The sequence below is a fragment of the Ranitomeya imitator genome, chromosome 1 (assembly GCF_032444005.1).
Source record: "Ranitomeya imitator isolate aRanImi1 chromosome 1, aRanImi1.pri, whole genome shotgun sequence".
Classification (NCBI taxonomy): domain Eukaryota; kingdom Metazoa; phylum Chordata; class Amphibia; order Anura; family Dendrobatidae; genus Ranitomeya; species Ranitomeya imitator.
Window position 1 is genome coordinate 989553268 of NC_091282.1, and position 13682 is coordinate 989566949.

At 38.3% G+C, this 13682-nt stretch overlaps 1 protein-coding gene across 1 annotated transcript in view; it reads left to right on the forward strand.

Moving 5' to 3' along the window:
- Positions 1 to 13682, forward strand: part of FAT4 (FAT atypical cadherin 4) — a 365514-nt gene that overhangs the window by 316662 nt on the left and 35170 nt on the right. Inside the window, exons 9-10 of the mRNA XM_069743926.1 lie at positions 314 to 4663; positions 7444 to 7548. Coding sequence (XP_069600027.1) covers positions 314 to 4663; positions 7444 to 7548 — 4455 coding nt within the window. The remainder of the gene's footprint in view (positions 1 to 313; positions 4664 to 7443; positions 7549 to 13682) is intronic.

Consider the following 13682-nt stretch of genomic DNA (forward strand, 5'->3'; position numbering starts at 1 on the left):
CTTTCAAAAGTACAGCTCATCCCACAAAAAAACAAGCCCTAACATGCCCATATTGATGGAAAAACAAAATAGTTATGGCTTTGGGAAGAAGGGGAGCGAAAAACAGAAACGCAAAAACGAAAAATTGGCTCCGTCATGAAGGGGTTAACTGTTTTATCACCCTACACAGGAATATAACTATAACTAGTCCCAGAGACCCATTTTTAACTGAAGTTTGTATTTTCTTGCTTTTATGCCATGTCAATTTATATGTAGTTTCTACTTTGAGTCTTTTATAAAATGTTTTTATGTTTGCTTTTTTTTTTGCTTTTAGATTCATTTGTGTTTGCTGTGACCGTGACTGATGAAGATATTGGCACAAATTCAGAGCTTCATTTTAATTTAAAAGGCCGGCATGCAGATAAGTTTCACATTGATCCCTTACGTGGTGCTATAAGAACTGCAGAGCCATTAGAAGGATCTTCAGAGATAACATTTTCTGTCCAAGTGAAGGATGGTGGTGTTAATTATAAATCGGATTCAACTACTGTGACTGTCAGGTTTGCTAACAAAGCTGACTTCCCCCAAATTAGTGCTGATCAGACAACATTCACATTTTCAGAGAATCAAGAAGTAGGCACATTGGTGACAACAGTCTTTGGCTCATCTACAAGAGATGGAAGTTTATCTTTTTACATTGCCAGTGGTAACTTTGGTAATGCATTTCATATTGATGAATTCAATGGACAACTTTACATTAAAAACTCATTGGATTTCGAAACCATTTCAAAGTATGTCCTATGGATTGAAGCTAGAGATACGGGATTTCCACCATTCTCCTCATATCAAAAGATTGAGGTCAATATCTTAGATGTTAATGACAATGTGCCCCAATTTAGGCAAAATCCTTTTATTGCAGAAATTATGGAAAACCTGCCATCTCGTAGGATACTCACAGTTTATGCGAAGGACAAGGATAGTGGATCAAATGGTCAACTCGATTATGCCATTATTGATGGGAATAAAGAGAGCCTATTTAGTATAAACAGAGTAAGTGGTGAAATAAGAAGTACAAAACCACTGGATCGAGAAAAGGTTTCTCAGCATATTTTATCCATCAAAGCATCTGATAAAGGGACTCCTCCCCAAAGCTCTTTAGTCAAGGTAGTGATAAACATTTTAGATGATAATGATAACGCACCAAGATTTTCTCAGATATTCAGTGCATCAGTTCAAGAGAATGCAGCTCTGGGCTTTGTTGTTACTCAAGTTACAACATCAGATGAAGACTCTGGGGCAAACGCAATAAGTAGGTACACAATTGCAGATACTAGTCTTCCTTTTCACATAAATCCCAATACAGGTGTGATAACAGTAAGCAGACCAATTAACAGAGAAGATAGAGATCGGTATGTTGTCCGAGTCTCTGCTCATGATTCCGGTTGGACTGTAAGCACTGATGTTACCATATTTGTGACGGATGTGAACGATAATGCGCCACGATTTAGTAAGCCATCCTACTATTTAAACTTTCCAGAAACAACAGAACCTGGGATTAAGGTTACTCAAGTTTTAGCATCTGATCCTGATGAAGAACTGAACGGCCAAGTATATTACTTCATCAAATCTCAATCTGAATTTTTTAGAATCAACTCTACAACAGGAGAAATATTTAACAAGCAGCATTTAAAGTATCAAAGCCCTAGTGCATCAGGAAACATTAATATAAACAGGCACAGCTTTATCGTCTGTGCTTCTGACAGAGGTAGCCCTCCTCTCATGAGCGAAACCACACTATCAATTAACATTGTTGACAGCAATGACAATCCCCCTAAATTTTTACAAAGCAAATATTTTACTCCTGTAGCCAAAAATGCAAAAATTGGCACAAAATTAATTAAAGTTACAGCTGTTGATGAAAAAGACTTTGGACTGAATTCTCAAGTGGAATATTCAATGTCAGATGAGAACTCTGCTGGAAAGTTTCATATAAACAAAGACTCCGGATGGATTAGTGTGGTCTCTTCTTTAATGATGGATTTACATAAAAATTTCTTGATTAAAGTTACAGCAAAAGACAAAGGTAATCCTCCACTATCATCACAGGTAATGATTAACATTACTGTAACTGAGGAAAACTACCATACACCAGAATTTTCTCAAAGCCATATAAGCATAACAGTCTTGGAAAGTTTTACAGTGGGAACAGTTATCAGGACTGTATCAGCAAGGGATAGGGATACTTCTATGAATGGTGTGATCACATATAACATAACGGCAGGAAATGAGGCTGGTCTCTTTGCTATAAACACTTCCACAGGTGCATTATCTTTATCCAAAAACCTTGACTATGAAACGTGCCAAAAACATGACTTAACCATGAGTGCTGTAGATGGAGGATGGGTTGCTAAAACCGGTTACTGTGTTGTAACAGTAAATGTTAAAGATGTCAATGACAATCCACCTGTTTTCCAGTTGGAGGACTATATGCCCAATGTCATGGAAAACGCACCAAGTGGCACAACAGTTATACGCCTTAATGCAACTGATGCAGATTCTTCACCAAATGCCGTTACAGCTTATTCCATACAGTCATCAGACAGTGACCTTTTTGTCATTGACCCAAACACAGGTGTGATCACAACCCAAGGTTTTCTTGATTATGAAACAAAACAGTCCTACCACCTCACTGTGAAGGCATTCAATGTTCCCGATGAAGACCGATGTAGTTTTGTAACTGTTACGGTTCAGCTTCAGGGAGCAAATGAATATGTACCTCGATTTGTATCAAAAATGTATTATTTTGAAGTTTCTGAGGCTGCGCCTAAAGGCACTTTAGTTGGAGAAGTTTTTGCAAGTGACCGGGACTTAGGAGTTGATGGGGAAGTCCATTATTTAATTTTTGGCAGCAGCAGAAAAAAGGGCTTTAAGATTGAGAAAAAGACAGGAAAGCTGTATGTTTCTGGTCTGCTGGACAGAGAAAGGGAAGAAAGAATCTCGCTAAAAGTCTTGGCTAAAAATATTGGCAGTATCCGTGGGGCTGATATAGATGAAGTGACCGTTAATATCACTGTACTTGATGCTAATGATCCCCCTGTTTTCAGCCTAAAATTTTACAATGTTCAAATCAGTGAAGGTGTAGCACCTGGGACACATGTCACATTTGTTAGTGCCTTTGACTCTGATTCAGTTCCAAGTTGGAGCCGATTTTCCTACTTTATTGGTTCTGGAAATGAAAAAGGTGCCTTTTCAATAAATCCACAAACAGGCCAGGTTACTGTTACTACTGAATTGGATAGAGAAATTACACCCATCTACAACCTCACTGTGCTGGCTATTGACTCAGGAACACCTTCTTCAACTGGAAGTGCTACCCTTATTGTATCCCTTGAAGATATTAATGACAATGGGCCCGCATTATCTACCACTGAAGGAGAAGTCAAGGAAAATCATAGAGCAGGAACTCATGTGATGACCCTACAATCCACAGACATAGACCTTCCTCCAAATCAAGGCCCATTTAATTATTATCTCCTTAGCACTGGACCTGCTACCAGCTATTTTAGCCTTAGCCCTAGTGGCACTCTTACCACAACCAGAGAGATTGATAGGGAACAAATCAGTGAGTTTTTCTTATCTGTTGTGACTAGAGATTCTGGTTTCCCGCAAATGTCTTCCACAGGAACTGTACATGTTAAAGTTATTGACCAAAATGATAACCCATCTGAATCAAGGACTGTTGAGATTTTTGTTCAGTATTATGGAAATGTCTTTCCAGGTTTCAATTTGGGCAGTGTCAAACCTCAAGATCCTGATGTTTTGGATAGCTTCCACTGCACTTTAACATCCGGCGTTACAAGCCTTTTCAGTATTCCAGCTGATAGTTGTGACCTCCATTCTCAATCAAGGTCTACTGATGGGACATTTGATCTAATGGTCCATAGTAACGATGGTTTACACAGTGCAGTCACAAATAACGTCAGAGTTTTCTTTACAGGATTCAGTAACGCTACAATCGATAACAGTATTCTTCTAAGGATTAATATACCAACTGTTAAAGACTTTTTAACCAACAATTACCTACATTTCTTGCGCATAGCTAGTTCACAGTTGACTGGACTTGGAACTGCAGTACAAGTATGTGGGATGTTTGAAAAGAGTAACCGAACTTATGTCATGACTGCAGTGAAAAGAAGCAATAACCAGTATGTTAACCCAAGTGGAGTAGGCACTTTTTTTGAGAGCATTAAAGAAGTATTGTTCCGTCAGAGTGGTGTATGGATAGAATCAGTAGATCATGACTCTTGTGCACATAATCCTTGTCACAATGGTGGAAGCTGTATGAGAAGACTTGCTGTAAGTCCAGGAATTACAGTTTTGGAAAGCGTTCCTGTAATAATAGTGGCAAATGAACCCCTTCAGACATTCATATGCAAATGTATGCCAGGATACGAAGGGAATTTATGTGAAACTGATATTGATGAATGCTTGCCGCTTCCCTGTCATAATGGTGGAACTTGTCACAACCTAGTTGGAGGATTTTCCTGCAGTTGCCCAGACGGGTTTACAGGAATTGCTTGTGAGAGAGATATTAACGAGTGCCTTTCCAGTCCCTGCAAAAATGGTGGGATATGCCAGAACTTTCCTGGAGGCTTTAACTGTGTGTGTAAAGCTGGTTCCACAGGTAAGACATTATCCAACCTACGTCTTGTTATTTTTTCAGTGTTTATGCAGCATTTAGCTAGGATATCTGCTAGTATAGCTAGGGCATCATATAGACAGATTCCCTTTAAGTGGCATTATCATCATTATTATTACTACCGTAAACTGAAAAGGGATAGAATATACTGTAAACCTGTAATTTATTCCATATCAAAACGGATTATGTCACTCTGATCTGGGAAGAGACAGTAATAACACATGTATCCATATACAGTTTAGGATGGGATGAATCTATTGAAACGATGCAAAAAAACTGGATTACATTATATCAAATATCAAATACAGCTAAATCAGTAGAAGTTAATACTGTGCACATCTCTAATTCTTGATAAATGAAACCTGTTGGTTTCCCATTTTTATTTTCAATGAGATATAATATCGGGCAGATATTACTGCATCAAATACATTAATGTTTAGTGCTATATTTATTACATTTGTCAAATACACCTGGTCTCATGCTGCACTCTATATAAATGTTATTATTATTTCATTGCAGTTTTGCTTACTTTAGCAATAGATCACACGTCCTACATATGTCCCTCATTGTTTTTTATCTTGGCTTTCGAATGCCTGAGATGAGTGATATGATCTGTTCTGAGATGAGTGACATTATCCAGTTCCAACGTGATGTTATGTTTTTTTTTACTGCTATATTTGGCCACGTCATGATAATGTATTGAATATATTTTGTGGGAAATTGAACAAAATTTGCAGAAAGGTTGGCATAGAGGCACCTATATTAGGGTTGAGGAGCATTAAGTCGAGTTTAAGGTGGATACAGTCACCAATAAGGTACTATGACAAATCTGGGGCTGTGCTGTTTGTTCTACTCCATTCTCCACATGTTGGCCCCACATTGATTTTAATATTGATGACCCATCTGAGGCATAGGTTATCAATATGATAAGAATAGGAAGCCCCTTTAATTAAACACTCATTTTTAATAACCGTAAATTAGCTTAGCAATTAACCTAAACTATACAAAATTTGACAATTATTAAATTGTTGCAATATTTTTCAAGTTTGTAATTATATTTTTAGTACATCTAACACTAAATAGTACGGTTGAGCAAAAAGATTCTTAGGACCCATTTCCAATGTCCACATGTGTGGCTCGTGCTTGCTGGACAAGAGCGGTGTGAGCCTTCTCCTACTTGTCGGCATCCCCTGCTTCTCCTCTTCAGATTTTAGGTCTGGCATGATGTCATCACTCATGAAGTCTTGCTCAGCTTACCAATCAGAAGAAGCATTGCGGATGCCCGCAGGTCGGAAGAGGTTTGCAGGGCTTTGGTCCAACAGTCACAGTCTATTGACAGCCATTAGACAAGGGTGTTGCAAATCCTTTTGCTGAAGTCTGCTAAATAGCATAAATAGGAAAAGTGTTTAGAAAGCTTGCACAATGCTCCAGGTACATGTATGTGATATATTGAAAAGTTGGAAACAAATTTTAATAGTAGTAGGTTCCAAATCTGAATGCTAAATAAACCATGAGGAGACGTGTTTTCCTCAGGGTCCTAGAATCCCAATGGTGATGAGCCAATGATCAAATCTATGAGCTAAGACTAGAGTTACACCCTTGCATATAGCTAAAACATCTTGTTTATAGTGCCTGCCCTGCATATAGTCTGTGTGTTTAAAGCATGTAATTGGAAACCATCATGACTAACCGAGTCAGACAGTCTTATTCGTGAGTGAGCCAGAGGTCAGTCTGTCCTGGTACACTAGAAAAAGCAATTAAAATATTAATATATAACTCTATTATCTATACGAGTTTGTCAATGTCGATGGGACATTCTTTAATCAGAATATGAATCTTGGCCTAAGATGTTCCACCATTTTTGGATACTTTTAAGATCTCAGTGGATACAAATACTTGACAGATCTAAACTATATTCCTTTTAAGATTCCTTGTCCAGCCCATGATTCATCTTAATGTCCTGTACATTTCTTACCATGCGGAATTGCTATTAGATTATAATTTGGACGTTAGAATGAAGATCTGTAACACTATGGTTTCTGGAGTAGAAATACATGGAGTGATCAAATTCCCAGGATGACTGGCTACATATTTTATGTCTTATCTATATAGAAATATGTATAATGATATTATAGAAAAGTTGATAAATTAGTGTGTATGTCATGAAGGGCTACTTTTTATCTTCGATTTCTAATTGGTTGGAGACTAAAGAATTTTAACAGCCATATCACGTCCTAAATTCCCAGGCAAAATGACTACCAATCTGAACAATATAAAAGGTCATTTTAATATTTTACCTAAGGTCATATAATTCATGAAGGGTACAGGACTGCCTTACCCTATTTTTGGATGGTGCATTATGACTGGTGGTGAGATGACATAACTTTCACCTACTATGCTCATGCAATCAGCCAGCTTTTATGGAGTAGAATGTAGCAAATGCTATTTTTTTGCTTAAGTAAAGAGGAATTATGTTCCTAAATAATAATAATAAAAATAATAAAAAAGAAAGAGTAAATCTCATGTACTGTGTATGCCTGGTGTAGTGGCTGAGGGGTTGGTGAATGACAGAGATTCTTTCTTAGATGTATTTTGACCTCCTTTCTCATATACTTTATTGCCATCTCGATTTTTGCACTTACAATAATGATTTATATGGTGTCTATCCTTAAGTGATATCCAGATTAAATGTCAGTAAAAACAGGGTGTGATCCTTACTTTTATTTGACTAAGTTTTATTTTAACGGAGTCTGTTTCTCCGGTAGGGAAACTGTGCGAATCTGCCATTAATTACTGTGAATGCAACCCATGTTTTAATGGGGGATCTTGCCAAAGTGGAATGGATGGATACTACTGCCATTGTCCTTTTGGTGAGTTTTCTTAACTATTGTTTTGGGCACTTCTCATATTTCATAAGGAAAAAATGCATAATATTTTTTCATTGTATATTATATTATTAGTCATGGGTTGCCAATTTTAGTCAATGGGAAGACACCTCATCTACTGTTTGCATTGGACACTTGGTGGGCTGGTGGTAAAAGTTGTACAACATACTGTTTATCGGCTTTAGTAAATGGTGAGTACCACCATATCTGCAAAAGTCCTCCTATCAAGAACGCAGCTGAGAAGGGAGACAATTGAGACATGTTGATTTTAAGCAAGGACTCCAAAAGGCCAATTAGGTCGATCCGACCAGTGTTCTGTAAACTTTAACTGATCGATGGTCACTGCCTGTTTACACAGGCAGTCCAAAGCTAATGATGTGCCCACAGTGATCTATACAAGAGCCCTGCTTACCCTGGACGATGCACTGATGAGAACAATGATCTTTTATGCTGCACAAAAGATCATTTCACCCACTTTGCTTGTCCATTGGGTGATCGGCATCCTCTTTACTTGGCAAGATAATCATGAAATAAATGTTTTTATCAAACACCCCTTCAGTCTACATGTACATTGGCCGACCACGGTGTTAAATGTCCACAGATCAACTACATGCTAGCAGTTCAGCGGTCAGTTAATAGTCTTTTTAGACAGGCTGACAGCAATACTATGTGAACAGAATGATCGTTAATATGATCATTCTGTGCACACGTCATATCAGTGTTCTTTGCAGCACATGTCCTGTTTACAAGCTTAAAAATAACAATTTCACCTAACAATAGAGTATTTAGGTTGTTCATTGGGTGATTGGCAGCCTAATTAGACATGCTAGTAATCGGAATGTTTCTAAGAACACTGATTCTCTCTTATCGGCCAGTGTAAATGCACCCTTTGCCTGTGTAATTAGGTAAGGATGAGGTCAACAAATGGAACCTGTGTCTCAGGTGAAGGGAAGCAGGATTTAAACTTTGCATTGTTCAGTTATAAACTGATACAATACATGTATTAGATGTACATGGTAATAATTACTATAATTTAGAGCTGGACAGCTCTTGAGCTACATATTCCCATGTTTGAAAATGCCTGACAAAAATTGAACTCAACCATTCAAGGCTTTGTCCACACTTCTAAAGTACAATAAACGATGAAGTCAGGGAGTTTCTGTATCACCTTTATTGCAGCTCATCTTTAATTTTAAATAATAAGGACTTGGAACCAGAAGATTTGTAAAGCGCCAATAGGATCGACTGTTGGACAGAAATCAGCTGAGAAAGTACAAAAAAAAGCTGTCTTTAAATAATTAGAGCTATGTCTTCATCCATCTTGGAAGACACACACTGTTAAATCACTAGTTTCCACTCTCTTTGAAAGCCAAAGATATATCTTCTCATAAAGCAGTTACCTCATAAGTGTTGTAGTGTGCCTTCCAGGTTTTCCATGAAAAGACAATCTTATTTATCAACTTGGTGATCACTGCAGCTTGGAATAATCCAAAGAAATGCAGTCAATTAGTTATCTTTGAGAAACAAGGGACTTCACTCAAGACTCAAGTGACTCTAGCAACACAAACTTGTTAATAAAAAAATATAATGCTTATTTTCAGTGTAACATTTTTAGAGTATGTCAGCTTAAATAATTACAACACGTTAAGGATCTATGATCACATTTCGCCATAGCCAATTTCAAAACATGCCTGGAAATTGATATCTTGAGTGTTTAAAGGGAACCTACATAGTAACATAGTTATTAAGGCCGAAAAAAGACATTTGTCCATCCAGTTCAGCCTATTTTTCATCATAATAAATCCCCAGCTCTAAGTCCTTCTAAAGAATCTAACAACTGTTATTGTTACGCTCCAGGAAGACATCCAGGCCTCTCTTGAACCCCTCGACTGAGTTCGCCATCACGACCTCTTCAGGCGAGGAATTCCAGATTCTCATTGCCCTAACAGTAAAGAATCCTCTTCTATGTTGGTGGAACAATGTTTTCTCCTGTTATGTTTGATTGTGCTGTGCAGTTATAAGTTTAATCTGCAGGTGAAAAAGCATTATGAAGATTCCCGACTGCTTACTGAAAGCATGGCTACCTGGAGATAATGAACTTTATCTTTCAGGGAGCCACCTGCTTTCAGTTATAGAGGCATGCCCAGTTTGGCTTCAGTTACTGTTCTGTACAAAGTGAGCCACAGTAAGCATCCTCTGGCACTTTTATTGACAGCTTGATCTGCACAGATGCACTGCTGAGCTAGCTGTCAATCAAAGTGCTGGTGTTGCTTAGAACTGACACGCACTGTATACTGAGCAATACTGTAGATGCTCTGGGAACGTTTTTATGATTGAGAGTCAGGAGGAAACAAAATCAATTTTCCTGTTATCCTCAATTTACATTTTAAGTGATTTTGAGGGGTCTATATGACTGAAAATACCCAAAAGTGACAACATTCTAAAAACTGCAGACCTCAAGGTACTCAAAACCACATTCAAGAAGTTTATTAGGCCTTCAGGTGCTTCACATGAATTTTTAAAATGTGGAAGGAAAAAAATGAACATTTAACTTTTTTCCCAAAATTTTAACTTTAGACCCACTTTTTTATTTCCACAAGGTTAAAAGGAAAAAAATGGACTCCAAAATTTGTTGTGCTATTTCTCCTGAACATGCTAATATGTGTGGAAAACCACTGTTTGGTTGCACGGCAGGGCTCAGAAAGGAACGCGCGCCATGAAAATAAAAAAAAATCACATTATTCCCACAAAAAAAAATTTTGCCCAGAATTTTGAATTTTCATAACAGTAGCAGGAGAAATTGTGCTATTTTCTGTGCAATTTCTCCTGAGTTTATTGATTCCCCAAATGTGGGGGAAAACTACTGTTTGGGTGCATGGCAGGGTTTGGAAATGAAAGAGTGCTGGAATAAATAGTGGATGCCATGCTGCATATGGAGAGCCCCTGATGTGCCTAAACAGTGGAAACTCCCCTCAAGTGACACCAGTTTTAGATACTAGACTCATCATAAAACTTATCTAGATGTGTGGCAAGCACCTTGAACCCCCAAGTGCTTCTTAGAAGTTTATAACATTGAGACGTGAAGATAAAAAAATAACATTTTTCCCACAAAAATTATCTGTTAGTCCCAATTTTTTTTATTTTCACAAGGTAACAGGAGAAAATTGGCCCAAAAATGTCTTGTGTATTTGTCCTGAGTATGTAGATACCCCAAATGTGGTGAAAAACTACTATTTGGATGCACTGTAGGGCTCAGGAAGGAAGAAGTAATGTTTTGTAACACAGATTTTAATGGAATAGTATGCAGGTGTCATGTCTTGTTTGGAGAGCACCTTATGTGCCTAAACATTGTAACCCCCCCCCCCCAAGTGACCCTATGGTTGAAACTAGACCCCTCATAGAATGTATCCAGCTTTGTCGAGAGCACCTTGAACACCCAGGTGCTTCACAAAAGTTTATTACATGGAGCCATAAAAATCAAAAAATCAAAATTTTCCCCACAAAAATGTTATTTTAGCTCCTATTTTTTTATTTTTACAAGAGTAATGGACCCCAGAATTTGGTGAGCAATTTCTCCTGAGTACACCGATACTCCTTATGTGATCGAAACTACTAGGGGTGCAGTGATCATATTGACAGCACAAGTGTGTCACACATTTTTATACCAGAGAAGGAAAAATAATTTACCACCAAGATTGTGTGTTATCCCCAAATTTTACATTTTTTACTGGGAAATAGGTAAAAATGGCACCAAAATTTGTCTCATAAGGAGTGACTCGGGAGGGACAGAATGCTATATGCCTCCTGGAGCGCAGATTTTCCTGGTTAGTTTGTCACTAATTGGTTGGACACTGGCTTATAGATTTATAGGGTTTTTTCTGTTTCTTTTTACCACCTTCAGCTTGATTTTGAGCTATGGCACATTGATGAATGACCCATCTGTAGGAAGATCGAATTTGGGCAAGCTTAGATAGATCTACCAGGGTGTTCGCCACGGCTATCTTGATAGTATCAAGCCATCGGGTTGCTGGTCTTCCTCTTCACCCTGTTCCTTCTATTCTTTCAACCTTGATTTTCTTCTCCAGTGATTGACTCTCTTCGTATGATGTGTTCAAAATAAGCAAGTCGTAGCTTGGGGATCCTTGCTTCAAGTGACATGTGCGGCTTGAGTTGCTCCAACATTGATTTGTATGTTCTTCTTGCCATCCATGGTATTGATAACATCCTGACTTGTTTTTACCTAAAAATAGTGACTCTAGCAAGATAGTTTCCTTTCTTTTTAGGCAAAAGCAATTGCAACTTGTCATCAAAAATGGGTCACTTAATACAGCCGTTTGTATAGTTAGCCTTCAATCAATCTTTAGAAATGATGATTTAGGTATATTAGTTCAACGCTCATTATTTATGTAATGCAAAATGACAGTACGTAATAATGATACACTATACTGCTATTTGGTACTTTTGATAAATCATTAAGGTTCTCTGGTGTGGTATTCCCCAAAGCACAAAAAGCATCAAGAATGTCAGCTCAGAGTGGTATCTTTTATGTGATGTCCTCGTTATTATAAATTCATTACACTGAGATTCCTCATTCTACAGCAGGGATCCCAACCTGTAGCTCGGGAGCCACATGTGGCTCGCGGTCCCATGAATTGTGGCTCGCGGCTGTCTGTCAGCTTGGGCATTAGCTCCAGTTCTAGCAAACTGGTATAAAGAGCACATCTGAAAATGGTGAATTTTGTGAGCAGCCCTGCACAGAAGATCTGGATGCATATATCCTGGTCTTAGGGTTTTGAGATTATTTAAGTATGGTATGCTGGAGACAAGATGACACCACCTGTCAGAGGAAGTGTTTGAAGCTGGATGTGACAGTGTCTTGGGAGTGCTTTATAGGAGAATACTGAGTAGAGGGCATTGTAGGAACTCCTGGATCTTTGTATACTGCTTTGGGGTGATTGATTTTTGTGGAAAATCTTTGGTTACCATTATGCCTTTAATGGGGGCTTAGGTTGCCACTATTGTGAGGGGGTGGGAGCTGAATGTGGCTCGCGACCCTCTCTCAAGGCATGATGTGGCTCGCGACCCTCTCTCAGAGCTGAATGTGGCTCTCAAGGTCAGAAACGTTGGGGACCTCTGTTCTACAGCTTCTTTTCAATAGCTACCATACGTGGAGCTTGTTCAATGGTCGCGCCAATATTTAGTTGCATTATCTGTACAGTATGTTAATCTCAGGACATCTAGAGACGTCAAGCAACATATTTTCCTGGTAGAGATAACTCAGACCTCTACATTTCCAGATGATTCTGCTTTTACATTTTAACTGGATTATTTGATACAGTTCACTAAAATTTTTAAGAGGAGGATTTAAGGTTTAATAGGTCTATATAAAAATGTAAGCCAACTTCCCCAAACTTGTGTGTATCATTAAAATATACTTTTGTTGGCTAATACATAAAAAAGGAGATCAGGCACAACAAATTTATATGAAAAATGAAGCAGCTTCAACTCTCTGGCCTGAAGTTCTTCCACTGGTTTTCACGTGAAAGTAAGCTTAAAAGTCCGGAAGGAATGAACGACACGAGATGATTAATGAAGTGAAGGAAGCTACATTTGACTTACAAAGGAATATGAAATGTAAAATCTGTATAGTGAGGCCCCCTCTCATCTCTTGGATTCTGCTTTGCATAGTCAACTTTTTATGACCCACAGCTTAGTAGGGCCATCTACTTTTACATACTAGGAAAATTCTTGCCCCACTAAATAGTTCTAACTTTAAGGTGGACCCTCAGCACTGGGAATGCAATGGAAACCTTTTTGCTCCACTGATTGCATGCAAAGGGAATTTGTCACCAGATTTTTGCCACCCAATCTGAGAGGAGCATGATGTAGGGGCAGAGACTCTGATTCAAGCGATTTGTCACTTACTGGGCTGCTTCTTGTATTTTTAATAAAACCAATGTTTTATCTGCTGCTAATCTACCAGTTCTCTGAATGCTCAGCTGTGTATAACCCCACCCACACCACTGACTAGCAACTTTGTGTATACACTGTGCATAAGCAGAAAACTGAAAATCAGTGATGTGGGCGGGTTTTTACAGTCATGTACTGATAATCTCTCG